The following is a 26,051-nucleotide window of genomic DNA, read 5'->3' on the forward strand; positions in this document are numbered from 1 at the left end:
CCACCACACCCAGCTAATTTTTTTTGTATTTTTATTAGAGACGGGGTTTCACCGTGTTGGCCAGGCTGGTCTTGAACTCCTGACCTCAGGTAATCCACCTGCCTCAGCCTCCCAAAGTGCTGGGATTATATACGTGAGCCACCACCTCTGGCCAAGGCCATTTCTGGTTTCATTCTTCGATTCCACAAATATTTATGAAGTGTCCTCTATTTTCATTCATCAACTGTAAGATGACACTGATCATTAGAGGTAGTGGTTACTTTGTCTATCACTAAGACAGAAAACTGCCACAGTTACACTGTGGCATTTTATGATTTAAGATGCATTCTGATTTTTTTTTTTTTTTTTTTTTGAGACAGAGTCTCACTCTGTCACCCAGGCTGGAATGCAGTGGCGCGATCTTGGCTCACTGCAAGCTCTGCTTCCCGGGTTCACGCCATTCTCCTGCCTCAGCCTCCTGAGTAGCTGGGACTACAGGCGCCCGCCACCACGCCCAGCTAATTTTTTTGTATTTTTAGTAGAGATGGGGTTTCACCGTGTTAGCCAGGATGGTCTCGATCTCCTGACCTTGTGATCCGCCCGCCTCAGCCTCCCAAAGTGCTGGGATTACAGGCGTGAGCCACCGCGCCCGGCCAAAATGCATTCTGATTTTAAAATAAGTTTACATATGAGAGCTATGTCCCTGAGAACCAGTGGAGTGCAGTGTGTGCCGTACGCCCTTCCGGATGCTGGAAGTGCACTGGGCATGGAGCTGAGGGTGAACAAGTCCCTGGCCCACAGCTGCGCTGGCGCTGATCCTGCCAAGGCACTGCTTCCACCTTCCCTGGTGCTCTGCCCGCACCACTGTGTCGACTGCATCCGTGTAGGCACCAGGGTGTCCTTGAGGGCAGTGTGTGAAGTGTGTGACTGTGTTCTTACCCCATGCACTGAGCTGTTTCTGTAATGGCCACAGAGAAGATAGGAAGAGGCTTCCTTGTACTAGAGGGAGGCATGGCGCCTTCAGCTTCTCTTGCTTACAGTCATGAGCTCATGTGGGGCTTGAGCAAAGAAACAGCCGGGTGGCATGGGGACACAGCTTCCTTTCCATTTTGGCCCCAACATCCCTCTGGACTGGAGCGTTAGATAACTTCTCTCTGTATGAAATTTCATAGCTGACAAATTCCCTTTCCCCTGTATCGGATCTGAGTTCATCTTCACAAGCCTGTGTGTAACCGTTACACCCACTCACCAGGTTAGGAAACTGAGGCTTAGAAGCTTCACAGGGATGAAACAAGTCAGGGCGCTCTGGGGCTGTCCCTGAGTGGCACCTTCTCCACAGCAGTGTCGCGAAGGCCTGGGACAGAGGGTGCGTGGCTGTGTGCATCTAGTGTGTCTGCTGGTTGTTGCTTTGCTCGTCACAAACAGAACAAACTGACAGCTGTCTGCTTCCCTCCCAGCCCTCCTATTGGTGTGGGAAGCCAAGGGCGGTTGCAGGGAAGGAGGAAGAAGACAGTGACCCTGAGAAAGAGCTCAGAAACGAGTACTTTGAAGCTGAGCCAGAGGACCTGGTGGCTGGGATCAAGATCAAGCACCTGTCCAAGGTGCCGCCTCCTGTGGGGACAGGGAGGGCCAGGGCTGCCAGGACCATGGGGAAGGCTTACCAACATGGCGGTGAGACCTCATGGCCCGCCATATACTCCCTCTGAGCCTTGCTACCTCCTGCCCTGAAAGAGGGCAGGAACCCTCCGCTGCCCTCTAACCAGTTCTTCAGGGCACAGACCACATCTCCAGCTTCTCAGGAAGTGCCAGACTCAGCCATCCAGCAGTGCCTCGGCCTCATGGGCCTCGCAGGATTGCAGAGACACTGAGGGTGTCTGGGACGTGTTGGGGCTGGGGGAGACCAGAGGGGAGCACCCAGGAGCAGCATCTGCCCAAAACGTCCCTCCTCTCTGCACACTGATGGTGACGCTAGGCTTGGTTCCTTCTGAGACGCCCGGGCAGGGGAGCAGGAGAGGCCTTGGCCATGGGCCTCGGGGCTGTGGGTAGCCCAGGGCAGCCTCTGCCTTTCCTGCAGGTGTTCAGGGTGGGGAACAAGGACAGGGCGGCCGTCAGAGACCTGAACCTGAACCTTTACGAGGGACAGATCACTGTCCTGCTGGGCCACAATGGCGCCGGGAAGACCACAACCCTTTCCATGCTCACAGGTGAGGACTGGAGAGGCCCCCCTTTAACATCATCTCAGCGCAAGCCCCGCCTCATTCCCTCAACGGGGCTTTCGGGCCTTCCCCAACCACAGCGGCAAGAGATGCGCCTCAGCCCCGCAGGCCCAGCGGGACATGCAGGGACTGCCCTCCTTACTGCCTCTGTCCAGGACATGCCAGGGGACCCCCAGGGACCCCTGCCCTCCTCACCGCCTCTGTCCAGGACATGCTGGGGGACCCCCAGGGACCCCTGCCCTCCTCACCGCCTCTGTCCAGGACATGCTGGGGGACCCCCAGGGACCCCTGCCCTCCTCACCGCCTCTGTTGGTGGATGCCCGAGCTTGACGAGGTCAGTAAAAACAGGCCACACAGGAGCAGCTCAACCCCGTGCTAATTCTGTCACCAAACCCCCCTCTGAGAGCTCTCCCCTGTGCACCACACCCCCTGCTGGCATTTCACTCTGTCTTCCCCAAGCACCAAGGTGTCTGGCAGTGGCACAGGCTGGAACCTGGGGCGGGGACTGATTGTGGTGACTCGTCTGTGTGTGTGTGACGTGGGTTTCTCCTCGCCAACCAACTGTGCGTCCCGGTGGCAGGACTGTTTCCATGCTGCTGCTTTTTCCCACTGGCCCAGCTGAAGCCCACCCCGGTGGGAGCGGGGTTCCCGGCCCTCTCAAGGGCAGGGTCCTCAGAGGAAATTAGGGGAGACAGACGGGGTAGGGGCCTTTACCCCAGGTGCTGACGAGCAGGATCTTCATGCTGAATGTGGGGTCTCCTGCTGGGCCCCAGGTCTCTTTCCCCCCACCAGTGGACGGGCATACATCAGCGGGTATGAAATTTCCCAGGACATGGTTCAGATCCGGAAGAGCCTGGGCCTGTGCCCGCAGCACGACATCCTGTTTGACAACTTGACAGTCGCAGAGCACCTTTATTTCTATGCCCAGGTGAGCTGGGGGCCAGGGGTGTCCTGGGGGTGTGTCCACTGATGTGCTCGAGTTTCCGGGGCAGTCTTCCAAGGAGCTAAACTGAAGGAAGGGAGCCAGGAGGACAGGAGCCAGGGTTCTGAGTGCAGCCACATCAAAGAGAGGTTCCTCTCACCAGAAACTCGCTGGCCAGGGCCAGCCTTCTGCCAGGAGCCCTGCATTCCCTGCGTCCCGTGTCGTTGCAGCTGAAGGGCCTGTCGCGCCAGAAGTGCCCTGAAGAAGTCAAGCAGATGCTGCACATCATTGGCCTGGAGGACAAGTGGAACTCACGGAGCCGCTTCCTGAGCGGGGGCATGAGGCGCAAGCTCTCCATCGGCATCGCCCTCATCGCAGGCTCCAAGGTGCGGTGGTGGGACTGGAGGCAGTGGGCTTCCCTCCTGCTCGACCTGGGCTGGCCCTTCCGCCATGGCCCAGGCACCCTGGCCCTTGACTCTCCAGAGAAGGCCATCACCATCTTTGGAGGACTCGAGCTGACTGCGAACCCCTTGATGGGCCAGCCTGGGGTGTGGCTCTACCAGCGTCACGAGGCTGTGTCTCTGCCTCCAGGTGCTGATACTGGACGAGCCCACCTCGGGCATGGACGCCATCTCCAGGAGGGCCATCTGGGACCTTCTGCAGCGGCAGAAAAGTGACCGCACCATCGTGCTGACCACCCACTTCATGGACGAGGCTGACCTGCTGGGAGACCGCATCGCCATCATGGCCAAGGGAGAGCTGCAGTGCTGCGGGTCCTCGCTGTTCCTCAAGCAGAAATACGGTGAGTGGTGGGGCCAGCCTGCAACGGGTCCGTGTCCTGGCTGCTGTGCTGAGGGAATGGCTGCTACCCTCATGAAGGACCCTGAGATCAGGCAGGGCCTCCTGTCTGTTGCCTCTGGGTGGAGAGCCCAACCGGGCAGGGGGGCTTGTGAGAGGGAAGAGGCAGGAAACAGAGCTGAAAGTCTCAATTTGGTTAGGATGTAGTTCAGCCATGACCAGAAGAACAGAGGCCAAGCCCAGTGCCACGGAGCAGCACTGCCCTTGTAGAGGCCGACACATGCACCAGCGTGGCAGCTCCCTCATAAGAGCAGTTCACAGCATGGCCAGGGCCAGCGGGCTGACGGGATCTGGGCTCAGGCCTCTGACTGTGCAACTGCAGCTTCCCTCTCAAGGTCACTTCCTGGTCCAGCACGGTCCGGGTGTGCCAGCATCCCCCACATTCCGATAGGGGGTGGAGCAAAGACATAGGAGCCCTCCTCCCCTTAGGACACCCCCCAAGTGCACGTTCCATTTCTGCCCCCTAGTGACTGAGTGGCAACCCAATGTGGTCAGCAGCAGGCTGGAGGAGATGGCCTTTGTCCTGGGCAGCCACGTGCTCAGCCAAGATACCAGGGTTTTGTTACCAAGAGGGAGGAGAACAGACCTTCAGAGATATGGAACCATCCGCCACGGCCTCTTGAGAGTTTCACTGGCCACTTACTGCCCCACTGGCCAGTTGGCAGAGCCACTGCTCTTCCTGGGCCTGGCATCCTTGTCTCTAAAGAGGACATGGGGCCGGGCATGGTGGCTCACTGCCTGTAATCCCAGCACTTTGGGATGCTAAGGCAGGCAGATCACTTGAGGTCAGGAGTTCAAGACCAGCCTGGCCAACAAGAGACAGCTACATGGCCCTGTGAAGCAAAAGGAAGCCAGGAAGGTAACAAGTAAGGGTCGAGAGAACTTCGGTTTCGTTTCTGGGAATACTGTGCACATTTAAAGTGTAACATATGACTCCAGAACCATGATGATAAATTTTACACAACACTCAACACCTGTCACAACTGTCTCTACTAAAAATACAAAAAAACTATCCAGGTATGGTGGTGCATGCCTGTAATCCCAGCTACTTGGGGAGGCTGAGGCAGGAGAATCACTTGAATCAAGGAGGTGGAAGTTACAGTGAGCCAAGATTGTGCGGCTGCACTCCAGCCTGGGTGACAGAGTGAGACTCTTGTCTCAAAAAATAAAAAGGACATGGAATTCCATCTCCATCTTCTGCACGGTGACGCTGGGGAAGAGGTGAGATGCGTCTATGATAGTGCTGTGCAGTGTGGTCCTGAAGCCAGTAGCTCTTGCTCCTGCTCCTGTTGACGGTCCCTTCCTAGAACCGCACCATAACCGTCAGTGTTAACCCCACAAGACAGAAGCCCTCACACGTGGTCCGTCGCTGCTGCTGATATCCTTCCCTGGTGCTTGTACAGTTAGGGGAGACCCCACCTTCCAGCAGGTGGCCCTGGCAGTGCTCAGCACCCTAGATCCCCAGCAGCTCTTCCCAGCAGGAGCAGGAGGCAAGATCCTCGGGACAGCAGGGGGAGCTCCAAGATACATTCATTCTGCTTCAGGTGCCCACCTCCGGTTCTCTGGTCTCCTTCCCACCAGCTTACCTGGTGTGAGCCCTAGAGACCCCGGTGTGGGCATGAAGAGACCTGGGGGATCAGCCAAACACCTCACACGTGGCCCTGTGTTCCAGGTGCCGGCTATCACATGACGCTGGTGAAGGAGCCACACTGCAACCCCGAAGGCATCTCCCAGTTGGTCCACCACCATGTCCCCAACGCCACGCTGGAGAGCAGCGCTGGGGCTGAGCTGTCTTTCATCCTTCCCAGAGAGAGCACACACAGGTACGCCTCCCAGGGAGGGCACGCACAGGTATATATCCAAGATGGAATCCCCTTGGGCCATGAGGGCTTGGTGCTCAGAGGCACCTGCTCTGCCCCTCTCTGGCCTGGCCAGTCGGCACTCTTAGACCCTCAGCCTGGGCACGATCAGCCCAGACGAATCTGCTTGGCTGGGTCCTAGGTGCCAAGCCTCCTAGCAAGGAGAAACATAATTAGGACCTGAAAAGGAGAAGCACCTATCTGACTCACCAAACGGGTGTTCAGTGCTTATGCAGGGCTCACACTCCCCTTTCTGTCACCAGGTTCAACACAGGCTGCAGCTGCACTCAGAACTAGTGAAACTGAGAGTCTGTATTTGTACACAGGTGGTGAATCTGGTCTCAGTGTCAGAGCTGGAGATGTTAGCACCTGCTCATCACTGTCTCATACACACGGCAGAACCAGCAAGGGGAGGGAAGCCAGTTTTCTGTGACAGTATCAGTCTGGATATTATCTGGATAATATCAGTTGGTTGCACTTTTCTCCAGTTTGTTGTTTGTTTGATTTTGTCAGATTTTTTTTCCATTTTACATTTATTTATTCTATTTTATTGTTATTTATTTATTATTTGTTTTGAGATGGAGCCTCACTCTGCTGCCCAGTCCGGAGTGCAGTGGCACGATCTCAGCTCAATGCAACCTCCGCCTGCCAGGTTCAAGTGATTCTCCTGCCTCAGCCTCCCAAGTAGCTTGGGACTACAGGCGTGCACCACCACGCCTGGCTAATTTTTGTATTTTTAGTAGAGACAGGGTTTCACCATGTTGGCCAGGCTGGTCTCAAACTCCTAACCTCAGGTGATTCACCCACCTTGGCCTCCCAAAGTGCTGAGATCTCAGGCAAGAGTCACCATGCCTGGCCACATTGATTTATTTTAAAGACAAGGTCTTGCTCTGTCACCCAGGCTGGAGTGCAGTGGCGCAATCATAACTCACTGCAGCCTTGAATTCCTGGGCTCAAGTGATCCTCCCACCTCAGCCTCCCAAGTAGCTGGGACTACAGGTGTGTATCAACATGTCCGGCTACTTTTTTTATTTCTTTGTAGAGATGGGGTCTTGTTATGTTGCCCAAGCTGGTCTTGAACTCCTGGGTTCAAGTGATCCTTCTGCCTCAGCCTCCCAAAGTTCTAGGATTACAGGCGTGAGCCACTGCACCTGGCCTAACTTTTGTACTTAATGTAGCAACATCCTTTCTCTTGTGATTTCTTCTATTAATTTTATTCTTAGAAAGTGTTTCCCAGCTGTGTGCAGTGGCTCATGCCTGTAATCCCAACAGTTTGGGAGGCCAAGGCGGATGGATCACGAGGTCAGGAGTTGGAGACTAGCCTGACCAACATGGTGAAACCCCGTCTCTACTAAAAATACAAAAATTAGCCGGGCATGGTGGTGGGAGCCTGTAATCCCAGCTACTCAGGAGAATGGCGTGAACCCAGGAGCAGAGGTTGCACTGAGCCAAGATCATGCCCCTGCACCCCTGCACTCCAGCCTGGGCAACAGAGTGAGACTCTGTCTCAAAAAAAAAGAAAACCAGGGAATCAAACCATATGAACCTCACTTTTAGCCAGGCATGGTTGCTCATGCCTGTAATTCCAACACTTTCAGAAGCCAAGGCAGAAGGAGAAGGAGACCAGCTTGGGCGACATAGTGAGACCCCATCTCTACAAAAAAATTAAAAATTAGCCACATGGCTGGGCACGGTGGCTCACGCCTGTAATCCCAGCACTTTGGGAGGTCAACGCGGGTGGATCACAAGGTCAGGAGATCAAGACCATCTTGGCTAACACAGTGAAACCCCGTCTCTACTAAAAATACAAAAAATTAGCCGGGCATGGCGGCGGGCGCCTGTAGTCCCAGCTCCTCGGGAGGCTGAGGCAGGAGACGGGTGTGAACCCGGGAGGCGGAGCTTGCAGTGAGCCTTGCCTTATTAGTCTCAATCTCAAATACATATGGCCTAGATCATATTCACAACCTAAGCTTACTTCAATGTTAAAAATAATTCTTCCAACATTCATATTACTACCAATAACATGATTCTCCAAAAATAATATAATCTGAATTAACCTAACTACACATAGCTTGATCATCAGCCTCATCCCCCTCCTATTCTTCAATCAAACCAGCAACAACCTCATTAACTATTCAACCCATCTATCTTCTGATCCACTAACAACACCTCTCCTAATATTAACCGCCTGACTCCTGCCCCTCATAACCATAGCAAGTCAATATCACCTTCACAATGAAAGTCTCTCACGAAAGAAACTCTATCTTTCCATAATAGTTTTTCTACAAGTTTCCCTAATCATAACATTCATAGCCACAGAATTAATCTTATTCTATATCCTATTCGAAACCACCGAGATTGCACCACTGCACTCCAGCCCGAGCGACAGAGCGAAACTCCATCTTAAGAAAAAAAAGAAAAAAAAAGGCATTTCAAGGAGTTAGTTAACCTCCTGTGGCCCCTCCTCCATTCTACAGGGAGGTGGGGTGGGGGGGTGATTCATTTTAGTTTTTTTTTTGAGAAGGAGTCTCGCTCTGTCGCCCAGGCTGAAGTGCAGTGGCCGGATCTCAGCTCACTGCAAACTCCGCCTCCCGGGTTGATGCCATTCTCCTGCCTCAGCCTCCTGAGTAGCTGGGACTACAGGCGCCCGCTACCTCGTCCGGCTAGTTTTTTGTATTTTTTAGTAGAGACAGGTTTCACCGTGTTAGCCAGGATGGTCTCGATCTCCTGACCTTGTGATCCGCCCATCTCGGCCTCCCAAAGTGCTGGGATTACAGGCTTGAGCCACCGCACCCGGCCGATTCATTTTAGTTTAGTTTAGTTTAGTTTTTGGAGATGGAGTCTCGGTCTTTTGCCCAGGCTGGAGTCCAGTGGTGCGATCTCAGCTCACCACAACCTCTGCCTCCCGGGTTCAAGCAATTCTCCTGCCTCATCCTCCCAAGTAGCTGGGATTACAGGCATAAGCCGCCATGACTAGGTAGTGTTTTTGTTTGTTTGTTTTGTTTTGTTTTTTTGTATTTTAGTAGAGACAGTTTCACCGTGTTGCTCAGGCTGGTCTCGAACTCCTGAGCTCAGGCAATTCACCTACCTCGGCTTCCCAAAGTGCTAGGATTACAGGTGTGAGCTGCTGCACCTGGCCTCTTTATTTTTTTATTTTATTTATTTATTTTGAGACAGAGTTTCACTCCGCCCAGGCTGGATTGCAGTGGCGCAATCTCAGCTCACTGCAGCCTCTACCTCCTGGGTTCAAGTGATTCTCCTGCCTCTGCCTTCTGAGTAGCTGGGACTACAGGCACCTGCCACCACACATGGCTAATTTTTTATGTTTTTAATAGAGACAGGTTTCACCATATTGACTAAGCTGGTATCGAACTCATGGTCACCTCAGGTGATCTGCCCGCCTTGGCGTCCCAAAGTGCTGGGGTTACAGGCTTGAGCCACTGTGCCCGGCTGGGGGGTGATGCTTTAGGAACAAATTATCTAGAAAGTCACTGAGAAGTGACTCATCATGCTGGGTCTGTTTTTCAGGTTTGAAGGTCTCTTTGCTAAACTGGAGAAGAAGCAGAAAGAGCTGGGCATTGCCAGCTTTGGGGCGTCCATCACCACCATGGAGGAAGTCTTCCTTCGGTCAGTAAATGTGTGTTTCCTTCCACCTAGGACTGGGCTCAGTGCTGCAGAGGATTTTCTTTTTTTCTTTGCTTTTCTTTTTTTTTTTTTTGAGATAGAGTTGCACTCTGTTGCCCAGGCTGGAGTGCAATGGTGCGATCTCGGCTCACTGCAACCTCTGCCTCCTGGGTTCAAGAGATTCTCCTGCCTCAGTCTCCTGAGTAGCTGGGATTACAGGCATGCACCACCACACCCCGCGAATTTTGTATTTTTAGTAGAGATGGGTTTTCTCCATATTGGTCAGGCTGGTCTCAAACTCCTGACCTCAAGTAGTCCGCCCACCTCAGCCTCCCAAAGTGCTGAGATTACAGGCATGAGTCACCGCGCCCGGCCGAGGACTTTTAAAAAGTGCAGTGATAAACAGTCACCTCGGTTATGATCCCGAATGCCCCCGTGAGGCTGGAGGAACAGCCCAGGATGGGGCAGGGCAGTGGCTGCCGTTAGAGCCCCAAGTGCAGACTGTGACTGTCAGCGGCACTAGTGTTTGTGGGAAACAGCAGCACACGTGAGGGGCCTGCACGGCCCTGGGGTCCCTTCCAGACCCGTCATCTAGCACACGGTGTCAGAGGCGTGCCCAGCTCTTCTTGGGCTTAGATCATCCTTGGGGGATACCTGTGTCCTTAATGAAGATGGGAACTATCTCATCCAGACCCTCAGAACTGCATGGGGGCTGGGTGCGGTGGCTCACGCCTGTTATCCCAGCGCTTTGGGAGGCCGAGGCAGGTGATCGCTTGAGCCCAGGAGTTTGAGACCAGCCTGGTCAACATGGTGAAACCCCATCTCTTTTTTTTTTTTGAGACAGTTGTTGCCCAGGCTGGAGTGCAGTGGTGCAATCTCAGCTCACTGCAACCTCCACCTCCCAGATTCAAGCGATTCTCCTGCCTCAGCCTCAGTAGCTGGGACTGCAGGCACATGTCATTATGCCCAGCTAGTTTTTTTGTATTTTTAGCAGAGATGGGGTTTTGCCACACTGGTCTGGAACTCCCTACCTCAGGTGACCCTCCTGAGGATCCGTGCTGGGATTATAGGCAATGAGCCACCACGCCCGGCCACCATCTCTACTAAAACTACAAAAATTAGCCAGGCATGGTGGCACACACCTGTAATCTCAGCTACTTGGGAGGCTGAGGCAGGAAAATCAGTTGAACCTGGGAAGTGGAGGTTGCAGTGAACTGAGATTTTACCACTGCACTCCAGCCTGGGGGACAAAGCAAAACCCTGTGTCAAAATAAAAAGAAAAAAACGTGAGATGGGTTTTCCTCCTTGGGTAGCCCACAACCTAGAGGAGGCAACAGAATAGGTGATCATACATGCAGGACATGGTGGTGCATGCTCTGGGGACATCTGTCCAGGGGACCACATGTCTAGCAACAGACCCAGGGAAACCAGGCCAGGCGAGGCGGCAGAGGGTGGGAGGGACTGCCCACTGACCTGTATCCCGCACAGGACCGAGCACTGACTGACTTTCCGCGAATCCTGGTTGAAGGAAGGAAGTGTGAACATAGGAAAAAGAAACCACGGGCTGGCCTGGAGTCAGCCAGCTCCGACTCCAGTCAGTCAGCCCTCTCTCCAGTGAGGGAGAAGGGCTCTGGCAAGGGCCAGAGGAGCGGGTACCTAGGCCTCACAGCGGCCTGCACAGAGGAGCAGGAAGCGGGGCGGGCAGGGCTCACACAGCTCCAAGGGTGGCCTGACGAGGTTGCTTAGCCAGCTAGGGGATGCCTCCTGCCTGCTGCAGCCTGAGTTGTGTTTCCTAATTCCTAATTGGTGGGGAGTTCTAGGAAGGGGTGTGTGTGTGTGTGTGTGTGTGTGTGTGTGTGACGTAATTCACATAATAAAAAAATCACCTCCTCTGCCAGGCGTGGTGGTTCATGCCTGTAATCCCAGCACTTTGAGAGGCCAAGGCGGGTGGATCACTTGAGATCAGGAGTTCGAGACCAGCCCGGCCAACATGGTGAAACCCTATCTCTACTAAAAATACGAAAATTAGCTGTGCGTGGTGGCCAGAGACACTGATGAGTGAGGGAACGCATAGGCAGGTGCATGAGCACGCCGAGGACTGCGGCGACACTGCTCCCCTCAGTGCCTCTCAACACAGCCCCTCCCTCCACCCGCCCAGGGAGCTGGGTCCTGACCAGTCCACGTATGTGTCGGCACAGGGTCGGGAAGCTGGTGGACAGCAGCATGGACATCCAGGCCATCCAGCTGCCTGCCCTGCAGTACCAGCACGAGAGGCGCGCCAGCGACTGGGCTGTGGACAGCAACCTCTGTGGGGCCATGGACCCCTCCGATGGCATTGGAGCCCTCATCGAAGAGGAGCACACCGCTGTCAAGCTCAACACTGGGGTAAGTGCCCAGGCGCGTGGGCAGGCGGCGGGGGAAGGGTGAGCAGCCCCCAAACGCCTCATGTGAGCCGATGCAGAGGAGAGTCTGCGAGAAACAGGGTCTGGGAGAGTCAGCGCACCGGGCAGAGGGCAGGCAGAGGGCGGGCAGCGGCTCACACTGCATGGGTCAGCGGGGAGAAGCGTCTGAATGGAGCAACTGGAATTTCTCATGCTCTACGTCAGGCCCAGCGCCCTGCTCAACAGGAACTTGCTGGGTGCCCAGCTCTGTGTTGAGGAGGCTTTCCAGCAGCCAGCGACGGGGAGGGGGGTTGCTGCACCCGGTTCACAGATGGGAAACCGAGGCCTGGGCCAAAGTCAAATGTGACAGAGTGACAGAGCTCAGTCTGATCCCTGGTCAGCCTGATCGCAAAGCCCTGACACTCTCTGCCTCGGAGGACCAGGAAGGGAAGAAGCTGGAGAACGAGGCAGTCAGGCTGGTGGGGAGGCTCAGCCATCTGTCTCCTGTGACCTGCATGGTGGTGTCTCCTTGAGGCAGGGGGAGGGCAGGGGATGGCAGCTGGTCCTCTACTGTCCTGAGACAATGAAACTGTGTCTGGGCCGGGTGGGGTGGCTCATGCCTGTAATCACAGCACATTGGGAAGCCAAGGCAGGCAGATCACTTGAGGTCAGTAGTTCAAGACCAGCCTAGGCCAACATGACAAAACCCCGTCTCTACTAAAACTACAAAAATTAGTTGGGCATGGTGGCGTGCGCCTGTAGTCCCAGGTACTTGGGAGGCTAAGGCAGGAGAATCGCTTGAACCCAGGAGGCGGAGGTTGCAGTGAGCTGAGATCACACCACTGCACTCCACCACAGGTGACAGAGAGTGACCCTGTCTCAAGAAAACAAAATAAATAGTGTCCACCTTGCCTCCATGGCCACTGTGAGGCTCCCAGTACCAATGTGCACTGCCCTATGGAGACCTGCAGAGTCTGCACAGGCAAGCCTGCCACATAGTGCACTGAGCTCCCCCCACAGCCATTTCAGTGCTCCAGGAGTCTCCAGTGCAACCTCAGCTCCAGGCCCCCAGGCTGGCATCACACAGGACAGCACCTGCCGCAGGTGGGTGGGGGTCAGGCACTGGCCCCCAAGCGATGCCGGTGTCACCTGCATCCCCCTCTGCCGCAGCTCACCCTGCACTGCCAGCAGTTCTGGGCCATGTTCCTGAAGAAGGCCGCATACAGCTGGCGCGAGTGGAAAATGGTGGCAGCACAGATCCTAGTGCCTCTGACCTGCGTCACCCTGGCCCTCCTGGCCATCAACTACTCCTCGGAGCTCTTCGATGATCCCATGCTGAGGCTGACCTTGGGCGAGTACGGCAGAACCGTCGTGCCCTTCTCGGTTCCCGGGACCTCCCAGCTGGGTCAGCAGCTGTCAGAGCATCTGAAAGATGCACTGCAGGCCGAGGGACAGGAGCCCCGCGAGGTGCTCGGTAAGGGGCATCCCGGGGGCGAGATGGGGGGATCAGGGGCCAGTCGTGCGGCCAGAGTTCACCTTCCTGACTGCAGCAGGGTCGACATCTGGGGAGGATGGTTCTTGGCTGTTCTGAATGTGCTGAGGGAAGTTCAGCAGCATCCCTGACCTTGCCCCACCCCATCGTGACCATCAAACATGCCTGGAAACATTGCCGATGTCCCCTGGGTGGCAGATCATGGCACTGAGTCACTGGGGGTGCCAGAGACACTGGCATACTGGGGCCAGGCTTTGTCAGGCATCTCTTTACTAAAGCTGTCTTTCAGCATCATTCACGGGCAAAATGCAGAAACATAGTGACTTCAAGTTACCTTTGCTTTGTGACGATGCTGGCGACAGTGTGCCTTCGTGTGACAGGGTGTTTTCTTCCATCATCTTAAAACTCACAATTCTTGACCAGGCGCAGTGGCTCACACCTGTCATCCCAGCACTTTGGGAGGCCGAGGCAGGTAGATCACTTGAGGTCAGGAGTTCAAGACCAGCCTGGTCAACATGGCAAAACTCTGCTCTACTAAACATAAAAAATTAACTAGGCATGGTGGTGGGTACCCGTAATCCCAGCTACTCTGGAGGCTGAGGCAGGAGAATGGCTTGAACCCGGGTGGTGGAGCCTGCAGTGAGCCGAGATCATGCCACTGCAATCCAGCCTGGGCAACAGAGTAAGACTGTCTCGAAAGAAAAAAAAAAGTCTTGGTAGTAACAGTTGGATACTGCCCCAGGCTCAGAATAGGGACCGTGCTCTGGTTAATGGAACCTACTGGAAGGTTTTCTTATTTTGCAGCTGCCTTCCCGGTTCCTGACCAGCATTCACATTTCCACATACTGAATGATGACAAAACCCGGCAGAAATTAGGCTCTCCTTAGGAGGAGAGTGACAGGGCGGGCAGCTCAGAGGATGCTGGCACCACTGCATTGGGTCCCTGATTAGCCATGCTCAGATGGCAGCGGGTACCCAGGTGTCACCTCCTCCTGTGTCCTCTGACTCTGCCATTGCTCCCCAGGTGACCTGGAGGAGTTCTTGATCTTCAGGGCCTCTGTGGAGGGGGGCGGCTTTAATGAGCGGTGCCTTGTGGCAGCATCCTTCAGAGATGTGGGAGAACGCACAGTCGTTACCGCCTTGTTCAACAACCAGGCGTACCACTCCCCAGCCACTGCCCTGGCCATCGTGGACAACCTTCTGTTCAAGCTGCTGTGTGGGCCTCATGCCTCTATCGTGGTCTCCAACTTCCCCCAGCCCCGGAGCGCCCTGCAGGCTGCCAAGGACCAGTTCAATGAGTATGTGCGCTGCCTGTCCCCGTCCACCCTGACCGGGGCCCCCAGGACTGACTGCCCTGGGCACTGCCACAGGCCCGTAGATAGAGCATTGTGTCTGCTCTCCCAAAGCCCCTGGGTCTGGTAGGAAACCCCTGCCACATCCTCCTCCACCGTCCACAGCCTCCACTCCCTGTGACAGCAGATCAGCTGTGGGCCGTCCCATGCACTGCGGTCCTGACAGGGACCCATGAAGGCTCGGCAGGCAGCCCTGCCTTCTCCTAAATCTACCCGGCTCCTGCCAGCCACTGTCCTCACTCCGCACTGCTCTCTCCAACAGTGTGACCCACTGGGCACATGAGCTGAGGTGATGGAGGGTGAGCAGAGCAGGACTTGGCAAGAACTGCCGTCCCTGCCCCTCAGATGGCCGCACGTCAGGAGCCTGCCATGCCATTGTGTGGGCAGGGCTACCCCCGTCCCAGCCACAGAGCTCCGGGGACCACCCAGAGGAGGCCAGAAATTCTGTTAATTTCAGAATAGCGACTCCTCAGGGCAGTGTCGTCTCCACCCACATTCCAGGCTAGGCCTAGGCCTGGCGATGGCTGCGTCCCAGCTTCTAGCTCCATCCCTGCCCCGAGAACAGAAAAGCAGCAGCCCTCGATCTGCTCTCCTTGCTGTCAACTCAGGATCCTAGAATAATGCGCAGAGGCCGGGAGAGGCTTTCCCTTTGCCACACTCCAGGGGGAGGTGGCGGGGTTCAGGACCTCCACACCTGGGCAGGGTCGCAGGCAGCCATGGGGCTGAGAGCTGGGCAGGGGGTGGTGGTGATGAGGAGAGTGACACTGCCATCGTCACGTGATCAGCATAGGAGGTCCGGAGGAGCCGTTCTCCAGTGGGGGCAGATGTTCCTGGTATGGAACCGTGGTGCTCATGCTCTCCCATAAGCCCCTTTATTGGTTGGGCTGCTGCCCTGCATGCCTTGGGCAGTCATAACTGAAAACCTGACCTTTCCTGCCACCCAGGCATGCTGTGCTCCATCGCTGACCTTCCCTGTCCCCCGCAGGGGCCGGAAGGGATTCGACATTGCCCTCAACCTGCTGTTCGCCATGGCATTCTTGGCCAGCACGTTCTCCATCCTAGCGGTCAGCGAGAGGGCCGTGCAGGCCAAGCACGTGCAGTTTGTGAGCGGAGTCCACGTGGCCACTTTCTGGCTCTCTGCTCTGCTGTGGGACCTTATCTCCTTCCTCATCCCCAGTCTGCTGCTGCTGGTGAGCGCCGGAGGGTGCTGGGTCCGTTCCCCTGCAGACCACAGGGGGTTTGCCCTGGGACACCCTTGCAGAACCAGAGCCAGCTGGGCAGCCTAGGCCAGCAGCTCAGCCCAACTCAGCACAGCTGGAATCCCCTGGCGGCTGCTACCTCGCCTCCTCCCTGCACCCTCAGCCTTTGCCCTCCATACATGGGCGGTGCCCAGAGCAGCCACCCTGGTTACAGCTCCCAGTGCAAGGGGATAAGGGGAAACTGGGGCAGAGAGGGCTTGGGGCTGAAAGCCACCGCGGGGGCCAGACATGGCCTGTGGGGCTGATGGGCATGGGCCAGCTGACCAGGAGGGGTCTGAGGACCTCCAAATGCTCCTGTCACCCCTTCCCCACCCGTGAGCTGCTCTCAGCTTGGCGTGCACGGCAGCGCCTCCCTGTGCCGCCGCAGGTGGTGTTCAAGGCCTTCGACGTGCGTGCCTTCACGCAGGACGGCCACGTGGCCGACACCCTGCTGCTGCTCCTGCTCTACGGCTGGGCCATCATCCCCCTCATGTACCTGATGAACTTCTTCTTCTCGGGGGCGGCCACCGCCTACACAAGGCTGACCATCTTCAACATCCTGTCGGGCATCGCCACCTTCCTGATGGTCACCATCATGCGCATCCCAGGTGGGTGCCTGGAGACCACCCCCAGCCCCCATGGCCATCCATGGAGCCACTCTGCCCAGACAGGGAGGCACCCGCCACAGCCGAGGCAGGACTCAGGCAATGGGCCTAGCTCATGCTCACCAGCCCCTCTGCCCCAGCTGGCCCTGCCCGGCTAGCCACAACTGGTGGGCAGGCATCTGCAGTGTCCTTGCCCTGTGCAGAGTTGGCAGGGGCGTCTCTGGGAGGTGCCCCTTCACTCCGCACAGCACGGACAAGGCCCTGTGCCCGCCGTGACCAGGCCTGTCCTAGAGGTGGGTGTGGTGTGCCCTCCAGCACAGACTGATCTTACCTCCCCAATGCAGCTGTAAAACTGGAAGAACTTTCCAAAACCCTGGATCACGTGTTCCTGGTGCTGCCCAACCACTGTCTGGGGATGGCAGTCAGCAGCTTCTATGAGAACTATGAGACGCGGAGGTACTGCACCTCCTCTGAGGTCGCCGCCCACTACTGCAAGAAATACAGTGAGTGTCCCAGCCCCGACCCCAGGCAGCACCCCCGCGTCCTCAGGATGTGGCCACTGAAGAGGGGCCTCCTAGGGCAGGGGCTCCTCTGCGTCTGAGTGGCCTGGGGCTGGTGCGTTCCTCTGCACTGCCTCGCCGCGCCTCCCACAGCAGCCCCCTTGCGCCTGCTCGCTCCCAGGCCCTGTACCTGAGCTCCTATTCTCCCACCTGCCTCAGTGTCTGGGCATCTGTAACAAGGAACCACAAACCAGCGCTTAGCACCAGCAGTGAATCCCCCACGGCTTGGGGGAGGACCCTTCCTGCCTCTCCCAGCTCCTGGTGGCTGCACGCATCCTGGGCTCCTGGCCGCACCCCCTCACCACCACCGCCTCCATCCTCGCATGGCGGCTCTTGTGTCCTGTCTCAAATCTCCTTCTGCCTTTCTTTTATAAGGACACTTGCTGTTGGGTTTAAGGCCCACACTGATCCAGTGTCTCACCTTAAGATCCTTACTAATCACATATTCAAAGACTCTGTTTCTCAGCAAGATCGCAACCCCAGGTCCAGGGGGACAGAACTTGGCCCTGTCCTGTGGGACCCCCTCAGCCTCCCACACACCCCTCTGTGCTTGTAATGGTCTCCGTCCTGGCCAGGAGGCAGCCCGGGGTTCCCACAGAGCCTGTGCCTCTCAGGCAGGCTGTCACTGCCCTGGGCCTGCCACGTCGCTCATGGGACTGCATTGGATTTTTACGTGCCTGGCCCCTCTCTGAGCCGTGGTGCCTCGAGAGGCAGCCGTGACCTACTGGCCTTCACATCTCCCCATGGAGGAAACACCGTTACAGGCGCCTTGAGCAGCCTGGGGAGGGGAGTGGGGGCTGGGAACCTGGGAGGGGAGGAGGGCGCCCCAGGCCTTGGGGCACAGTGACTCCCTTGCCCCACAGACATCCAGTACCAGGAGAACTTCTATGCCTGGAGCGCCCCGGGGGTCGGCAGGTTCGTGGCCTCCATGGCTGCCTCAGGGTGCGCCTACCTCATCCTGCTCTTCCTCATCGAGAACAACCTGCTGCAGAGACTCAGGGGCATCCTTTGCGCCTTCCGGAGGAGGCGGACACTGGTGAGCGGCTCCGGGAGCCCAGGACACTGGTGGGATGCTCCCCACACCTCTGCTTGGGCCCAGCACAACCCGGGGCGGCTTCCACCTCCTTCTCCACCAAGCAGCTCCTGCACCAGATGGCCTCCCACTATATGGCCTCAGCACCAGCCAGCAGTTACAGCCAGGGTGGGGCACAGCCCTTGCCACGCACGAGGGCTGTTGAGTTCTGAGCCCCTACCAAAGAGTCAGCCTGGGGACCCAGGGTCGTAAGGAGGAGAGGTAGTGCCCAGGGACACCCAGTGCCAGAGGAGGGGTCATGGGGCTGAGGGTGCTCCACGTGTTTATTGAAAACGTTCATTATTTCAGGTCTCCATCCCCTCAAACAAACAAAAGCAAATGTGTTGACATTGCACTGTACATACAGCTTAGCCGAGGGGGAATTCACTTCTTTAAAATAGTCGGACTTCTCTAAAAAGGGAACTGTCTCCATGTGAGGCATAGTGACTCACACCTGTAATCCCAGCACTTCAGAAAGCAGAGGTAGGTAGATCACCTGAAACCAAGAGTTCAAGACCAGTCTGGGCAACATAGTGAGACCCTATCTCTTCTAAAAAGTGTAAAAAGTTAGCCGGGCATGATGGTACACACCTGTAATCCTAGCTACTAGGGAGGCTGAGACAGGAGGCTTAAGCCTGGGAGGTCCGGGCTGCAGTGAGCTATGATTGTACCACTGAATTCCAGCATGGGTGACAAAGCAAGACTCCCATCTCTAAATCTGAAAACAAAAATCTTACTTTAAGGCCAGGCATGGTGGCTCATGCCTGTAATCCCAGCACTTTGGGAGGCTGAGGTGGACAGATCACCAAAGGTCAGGAGTTCTAGACCAGCCTGGCCAACACGATGAAACCCCATCTCTACTAAAAATACAAAAATTAGCTGGACGTGGTGGTGTGCGCCTATAATCCCAGCTACTCGGGAGTCTGAAGCAGGAGAATCACTTGAACCCAGGAGGCGGAGTTTGCAGTGAGCTAAGATCACGCCACTGCACTCCAGCCTGGGCAACAGAGTGAGAGAGACTCTGTCTCAAAAAAAAAAAAAATTAAAATTGTTTTAAAATCTTATTTTATATTCCCCAGCTGAGATTTATGATTTTTCTCCATGAGTCCCACACAGTTCTTTTCCTCAGATAGTTTATGTCTCCTGGATGCTAGTTCAGCCCCATAAGACCGCTGTGTCTTCCGGAAAAAGGTCTGAGTCGCACCTGTGGGGCCTAGGATTGGGACGAAGGCCTTAGTCCCACCAGACCTCCCACATCCACCCCCGCCCCTCCCTTCTCCACGGGAGCCACCTTGCGGCTGGGTTCATGCACGTGGTCTCTGTCCTGGTCAATCAGACAGAATTATACACCCGGATGCCTGTGCTTCCTGAGGACCAAGATGTGGCAGATGAGAGGACCCGCATCCTGGCCCCTAGTCCAGACTGCCTGCTCCACACACCTCTGATTATCAAGGAGCTCTCCAAGGTACCCTTGCAATTTGGGGTGGAGTCCTCCCTGCCAGCTGGTTACCTGGCTGTCCCCAGGGTCCAACCCTGTCCCTGGAAGCTTGCGGCGCTGAGACTCAGGCTGCTCTGCCTTGCGTCCAGGCCTCTGCATTCCATGTTTTCCGTCGGGTGCCTGCAGGTGTACGAGCAGCGGGTGCCCCTCCTGGCCGTGGACAGGATCTCCCTCGCGGTGCAGAAAGGGGAGTGCTTTGGCCTGCTGGGCTTCAATGGAGCCGGGAAGACCACAACTTTCAAAATGCTGACTGGGGAGGAGAGCCTCACTTCTGGGGATGCCTTTGTTGGGGGTCACAGAATCAGCTCTGATGTCGGAAAGGTGGGTGCAGCCAGGAGGTTCCAAAGGGGTGAGGCAGGCATGGCTGGAGGGGGCACCCTGGAGGCAGGGATGGAGGGATGCTGTCCGCAAACAGCTGCTGCATCTGTGGCTTGAAATGGGCCCAGCACGTGCCTCTGGACAGCGAGACAAGGTAATGAGCTAAAGCTAAGCTTCGCCAGAACTAGCAGGCGATGGGAGGGGAGAGAGATGGGTGCCAACATCCATGAGCCCGGAGAGGTGCATTCAGCACTGACAGCCACCTCTGTGCAGAGGCCATTCTGTGTCCAGGCAGCTCAGGTGTGAGGTGCCTTAGAGGCCTTGATGGGTGACGGGACGGAAGGCCCTGGGCCCACCTACAGTTTTCCCATGTTGAGCTGAACCCCACCAGCTCCCCCGCAGAAGGACCAGAGGCAGCCCTCCTGTACCTCTGCCCGGGTCTTGCATGGGAAGTCGAGCGTGCCGAGCAGAGCAGGGGAAATGGAAGGCAGGGCCTGGGCCTGAGAAGTGGCCGCGGAGTCCTCTACTGAGCTCACGCCAGGGGTGCCTGGACAGCAGAGGCCCTGGGCCAGAGTACATGCAGGCCCTCTCGGGAGGAAAGCCTCATCCTAGGCTGCAGACTTCCCCATAGAGTGTTCCAGGGCTTATAGGCAATGCACAGCAAACAGAGGAGACGGTACCATGACTGGAAGCCACAGACACAGGCCCCATGGGGGGACAAGCACATAGGCGTTAGATCTGCATCGTCACGCCAGATTATAAAAGATTATAAACTCACTGTGTCTACAGAAATAAATGATGCAATTGAAAATCTATGCAGGGGAGAGAAAACCATATATGATCTAGCAATGGAGGAGAGGGTGAGAAGTCCCCAGTACATGTAATCTGAGTTCCAGAAGGAAAAGAGAGAGTGGCAGGGGGTAGTAGCCAAAAAGTTATCGGCTAAGATTTTTCCCAAACTGATTAAAAACAGATTCTTGGGGCCGGGCGCGGTGGCTCAAGCCTGTAATCCCAGCACTTTGGGAGGCCGAGACGGGCGGATCACGAGGTCAGGAGATCGAGACCATCCTGGCTAACATGGTGAAACCCCGTCTCTACTAAAAAATACAAAAAACTAGCCGGGCGCGGTCGCGGGCGCCTGTAGTCCCAGCTACTCGGGAGGCTGAGGCAGGAGAATGGCGCAAACCAGGGAGGCGGAGCTTGCAGTGAGCTGAGATCCGGCCACTGCACTCCGGTCTGGGGGACGGAGCGAGACTCCGCCTCAAAAAAAAAAAAAAAAACAGATTCTTGGCTGGGAGCGTGGCTCATACCTGTAATCCCAACTTCGGCAGGCCAAGGCAGGCAGATCACTTAAGGTCTAGAGTTCGAGACCAGCTTGGCCAACATGGCAAAATGCCGTCTCTACCAGAGAAAAATACAAAAATGAGCAGGGTGTGGTGGCAGGTGCCTATAATCCTAGCTACTCGGGAGCTTGAGGCATGAGAATCACTTGAGCCTGGGAGACAGAGGTTGCAGTGAGCCAAGCAAGATCACGCCACCACACTCCATCCTGGGCGACGGAGTGAGACTCTGTCTCCAAAAAAAAAAAAAAAAAAGATTTTGGAAGCTTGAGAACCCCAAAGAAGGAAGGTAAAGAAAAAGAAATCCAGTCTCTAGAATCCACAGAACCCAGGCACTCCTGCTCCCGACTAGCTGCCAAAGGTAGCTAAGCAGATGGCAGCAGGCACGTCCTAATTCTGCTGGACATAGTCAGTTGCACAGAGAACAGCTGCTGCACCATCTGACCAAGCAGTGCTCACCCCAAAGGTGGTGCCCATAAATCTTTCTTCTTAGAGGGAGAAGAAAGAGTCCTAGCACATTAGACGTCCCAGGCGTGAACGAGTGGGTGGCCAGCCCTGAGTCTGCCTCTATGTAAAGGCCATTCTTGCACCACCTAATCCCATGGCTGCCTGTCCTGGACCAGGCTCTGAGAGCAGCTCTGGAAGCCTTCCTACACCAGCCACATCCTTCCTGTGTCCCTGTTCCAAGAGCTTCCATGGTGGGCAGCCACCAGGGCCTGTGCACAGCTGCAGCGCCCCCGTGTACACACACTGGAAGGGACCACAGACAGGTACAGGGATGGGCACCTCAAGAGTAGTCCCTGCGATCCTCTGAAGGAAGGAGGCTTCCCTCCAACCCACCTCCCTCCCCGGCTATGCTCTGACCCCAGGTGCGGCAGCGGATTGGCTACTGCCCGCAGTTTGATGCCTTGCTGGACCACATGACTGGCCGGGAGATGCTGGTCATGTACGCTCGGCTCCGGGGCATCCCTGAGCGCCACATCGGGGCCTGCGTGGAGAACACTCTGCGGGGCCTGCTGCTGGAGCCACATGCCAACAAGCTGGTCAGGACGTACAGGTGCGCCTCCCAAGCCCGGCCCCTGCAACCAGAAGAGCCCTGGCCCTTCCCAGACTGGAGTCAGAATCAGGGTCCCCATAGCATAGAGCTGGGAGTGACTGCTCAGGTCAGCAGCCAGAGCTCCCACTTGTGGCTCCAGGATGGAGCTGGGATTTGGTGGTGTGACCTAGGTAGCTCCAGGTAGGAGAGGGACTGCCCTGACAGTGCCTGCCACCTAGGGACAAAGCCAGCAGCGAGATGCCAGGGCCCCTGGCTGGTCCCCCTTAGGTGTGGGCAGATGTGTTCCTGTGTAGGTGCGTGCACCTGGCCCCTGGGAATAGCCTTCTCTGGGGCCTCTAGCTCTATGCGGTGGGCTCTCCAGGTGCACACTCAGCGCCTTCCTCTTCACCAGCGCTGTTCTACAATTGCTGGGTGTGGGCCTCTGCTGGGACATGGGCCTCCACTGGGACACAGAAGCCAATGCTAACTCTCAGCCTTATTCCCCCACCCGGCACCCTCCTGCCCCTAGTGGTGGTAACAAGCGGAAGCTGAGCACTGGCATCGCCCTGATCGGAGAGCCTGCTGTCATCTTCCTGGACGAGCCGTCCACTGGCATGGACCCCGTGGCCCGGCGCCTGCTTTGGGACACCGTGGCACGAGCCCGAGAGTCTGGCAAGGCCATCGTCATCACCTCCCACAGGTAGAGCCTGGGTCTGTGGGTCACTGGAAGTTTCAGCACTGGGTGGGCCGTGGAGGAGCCAGGTGGCCAGGAGATGCGTGAGCATCTGGTGCAGTGTCTGCACGTATCAGGAACTGCCTGATTGGGGGACCAACGCTTTCCTGTCTGCACAAGCCTTTGGCACCCCCAGCCCTATCTGAGGTCCCACCCTCTCCCCAGCATGGAGGAGTGTGAGGCCCTGTGCACCCGGCTGGCCATCATGGTGCAGGGGCAGTTCAAGTGCCTGGGCAGCCCCCAGCACCTCAAGAGCAAGTTCGGCAGCGGCTACTCCCTGCGGGCCAAGGTGCAGAGCGAAGGGCAGCAGGAGGCGCTGGAGGATTTCAAGGCCTTTGTGGACCTGACCTTTCCAGGTGTGTGCTGGCCCCGGCAGCCCCCACTGGGTGGGCCCTGGGCCCCTGCCTAGGCCTCTCCCATCTGCTGTGTGGAGCGTCTGTGCCTCGCCCCTGCCAAGTCCCATCTCCCCAATCCCTGGGACAAGGACTCCAGTGCTGAGCACCGAAGCACTCTCTCCGATCCTCCAGCCCAGCCCTCACAGCAACACCGTCTCTCCTTTGTGTAGGCAGCGTCCTGGAAGACGAGCACCAAGGCATGGTCCATTACCACCTGCCAGGCCGCGACCTCAGCTGGGCGAAGGTAAGGCAGTCCCTGGGGCCCCACTGGGCACTCACAGGGCTGGGGGAGGTCCCTTCAGGGGTCTCTCCCTCTGTAGTGATTGCAGACTCTTTCCACAGAGGAGTCACTTTCCATTTCTCCCCTAACACTCATGCTGATACGTGCTGGTTTGGGGGTTTTATATCCAAAATATCAGTGGTAAAAGGAATTCAGTGTGCAGTAGGAAAAGGGCCAGGGATGGTGGCTCACACCATAATCTCAGCACTTTGGGAGGCTGAGGCAGGAGGATTGCTTAAGCCTGGGAGTTCTAGACCAGCCTGGGCAACATACACCCCGTCTCTACAAAAAATTTAAAAATTAGCCAGGTATCATGGTGCATGCCTGTAGTCCCAGCCACTCGCGAGGCTAAGGTGGGAGGATTGCTTGAGCCTGGGAGTTCGAGACTCCAGTGAGCTATGACTGTGCCACCGCACTCCAGCCTGGGCTACAGAGCAAGACTCTCTCTAAAAAAATAAATTATGGGGGGAAAAAAAAGAACTGGCTCAGAAAGAGAACATCGCTGGCTCAAGGTTGTACCCTGAGCTGGGAACAGCGTGAGGAGGAGGCTGGGCCCTGTATCCGATGGCTCCTGCTTAGCCAGTGTCCTCTCCCTGGGAGCACGGTGCCCTCGCAGGGCTGCCCTCTCTGGGACTCTGGGGTGAGCACGGTGCCCTCGCAGGGCTGCCCTCTCTGGGACTCTGGGGTGGGGCTGGGCAGGGGTAGGATTGTGGGGGCCTCACCAGCCCCTACTGCCAGGGGACTCCCAGGTCCCGCAGAGGAGCCTGGGCCCTGTTCTCTCCTACCAGTGACTTTTCTGCTCCCCAAAGGTTTTCGGTATTCTGGAGAAAGCCAAGGAAAAGTACAGTGTGGACGACTACTCTGTGAGCCAGATCTCGCTGGAACAGGTCTTCCTGAGCTTCGCCCACCTGCAGCCGCCCACTGCAGAGGAGGGGCGATGAGGGGTGTGGCTGCCTCGCCACCAGGCAGGGATGGGACGGGCAAGCAGGGTCCAGCTTGCATCCTCTCTCTCCAAGTTTATCTCATCCTTTATTTTTAATCACTTTTTTCTATGATGGATATGAAAAATTCAAGGCAGTATGCACAGAACGGACGAGTGCAGCCCGGCCCTCATGCCCAGGATCAGCATGCGCGTCTTCACGTCTGCACTGTGGAGTTCACCCTCCCAGAGCTGGAGCGGGCCGGGCAGTCTGCGGGCAAGCTCCTGGGTCTCTGGGTGGAGAGCTGACCCAGGAAGGCCTGCAGCTGAGCTGGGGGGTTGAATTTCTCCAGGCACTCCCTGGAGAGAGGACCCAGTGACTTGTCCACGTTTACACATGACACTAATCTCCCCTGAGGAGGAAGCAGGAAGCCAGGCTGAACTGTAGCGAGGCCCCCAGGCCGCCAGGAATGGACCATGCAGATCACTGTCGGTGGAGGGAAGCTGCTGACTGTGATTAGGTGCTGGGGTTTTAGCGTCCAGCGCAGCCTGGGGGCCTCCTGGAGGCTCTGCTCCTTAGGGCATGGTAACTGCCGCAGAGCCAGGCATCGTCCCACAGCATCTCCTAGAAGCAGCCGGCACAGGAGGGAAGGTGGCCAGGCTTGAAGCAGTCTCTGTTCCCAGCACTGCACCCTCAGGAAGTTGCCCGCCCCAGGACATGCAGGGACCACCCCAAGGGTTGGGTGGCTGTCTCAAGGACACACTGAATACATTGTGACCGTCCAGAAAATAAAGGCTGAGGGGACACAGTCACAGTCTGTGGGTCACATGCAAGAGGGGTCACGGGGCTCAATCACTTGCCCACAATCTATACATGAGGCTCTTCTTTCACATATCAATCACACAAACGTGGGATGTCGCTTTTCCCAGAAGGGAGCACACGCAGATAATACACTGAGGTGAAGGAACAGGCCCAGAACACAAAGGAAAATGCCGGTTAAACGCCCGGTGACGGGCCCTTAGTCTACAGCCAAGAGAAGAGCAGGTGGGGCTGTGTGGGAAGCCCAGGCCTGGTAAGAGAGAAGCTGCTGGCACCAGGGTCACCTGTGGGCATTTGCCATTTCCCAGAAATAACTCTTCATCAGCTCCCTTTTTAGTTATTTATGGAGTCTTGCTTTTGTCTCCCAGGCTGGAGCACAGCGGCGCAATCTTGGCTCACTGCAACCTCGCCTCCCGGGTTCAAGCGATTCTCCTGCCTCAGCCTCCCAAGTAGCTGGGACTACAGGCGCCCGCCACCACACCCAGCTAATTTTTGTATTTTTAGTAGAGATGGTGTTTTACCATGTTGGCCAGGCTGGTCTCAAACTCCTGACC

General features: G+C 56.5%; 1 protein-coding gene across 2 annotated transcripts in view; it reads left to right on the forward strand.

Annotated features, from left to right (window-relative positions):
* ABCA3 (ATP-binding cassette, sub-family A (ABC1), member 3) overlaps positions 1–25,487 on the forward strand; it is a 60,966-nt gene extending 35,479 nt beyond the window's left edge. For both annotated transcript variants that reach the window (XM_011962404.1, XM_011962405.1), the window contains 21 exons: positions 1,437–1,580; positions 2,054–2,183; positions 2,969–3,123; positions 3,348–3,503; positions 3,709–3,919; positions 5,648–5,798; positions 9,363–9,461; positions 11,657–11,843; positions 13,010–13,313; positions 14,356–14,629; positions 15,669–15,873; positions 16,310–16,529; positions 16,871–17,029; positions 17,950–18,122; positions 19,495–19,623; positions 19,783–19,977; positions 22,184–22,371; positions 22,880–23,050; positions 23,249–23,439; positions 23,649–23,722; positions 24,568–25,487. In XM_011962404.1, the coding sequence (XP_011817794.1) occupies positions 1,437–1,580; positions 2,054–2,183; positions 2,969–3,123; positions 3,348–3,503; positions 3,709–3,919; positions 5,648–5,798; positions 9,363–9,461; positions 11,657–11,843; positions 13,010–13,313; positions 14,356–14,629; positions 15,669–15,873; positions 16,310–16,529; positions 16,871–17,029; positions 17,950–18,122; positions 19,495–19,623; positions 19,783–19,977; positions 22,184–22,371; positions 22,880–23,050; positions 23,249–23,439; positions 23,649–23,722; positions 24,568–24,699 (3,648 nt within the window). In that variant the 3' untranslated portion in view covers positions 24,700–25,487. The remainder of the gene's footprint in view (positions 1–1,436; positions 1,581–2,053; positions 2,184–2,968; positions 3,124–3,347; positions 3,504–3,708; positions 3,920–5,647; positions 5,799–9,362; positions 9,462–11,656; positions 11,844–13,009; positions 13,314–14,355; positions 14,630–15,668; positions 15,874–16,309; positions 16,530–16,870; positions 17,030–17,949; positions 18,123–19,494; positions 19,624–19,782; positions 19,978–22,183; positions 22,372–22,879; positions 23,051–23,248; positions 23,440–23,648; positions 23,723–24,567) is intronic.
* Positions 25,488–26,051: the final 564 nt, after the last annotated feature.

This window comes from Colobus angolensis, unplaced genomic scaffold (genome assembly GCF_000951035.1).
Source record: "Colobus angolensis palliatus isolate OR3802 unplaced genomic scaffold, Cang.pa_1.0 Scaffold59, whole genome shotgun sequence".
NCBI lineage: Eukaryota > Metazoa > Chordata > Mammalia > Primates > Cercopithecidae > Colobus > Colobus angolensis.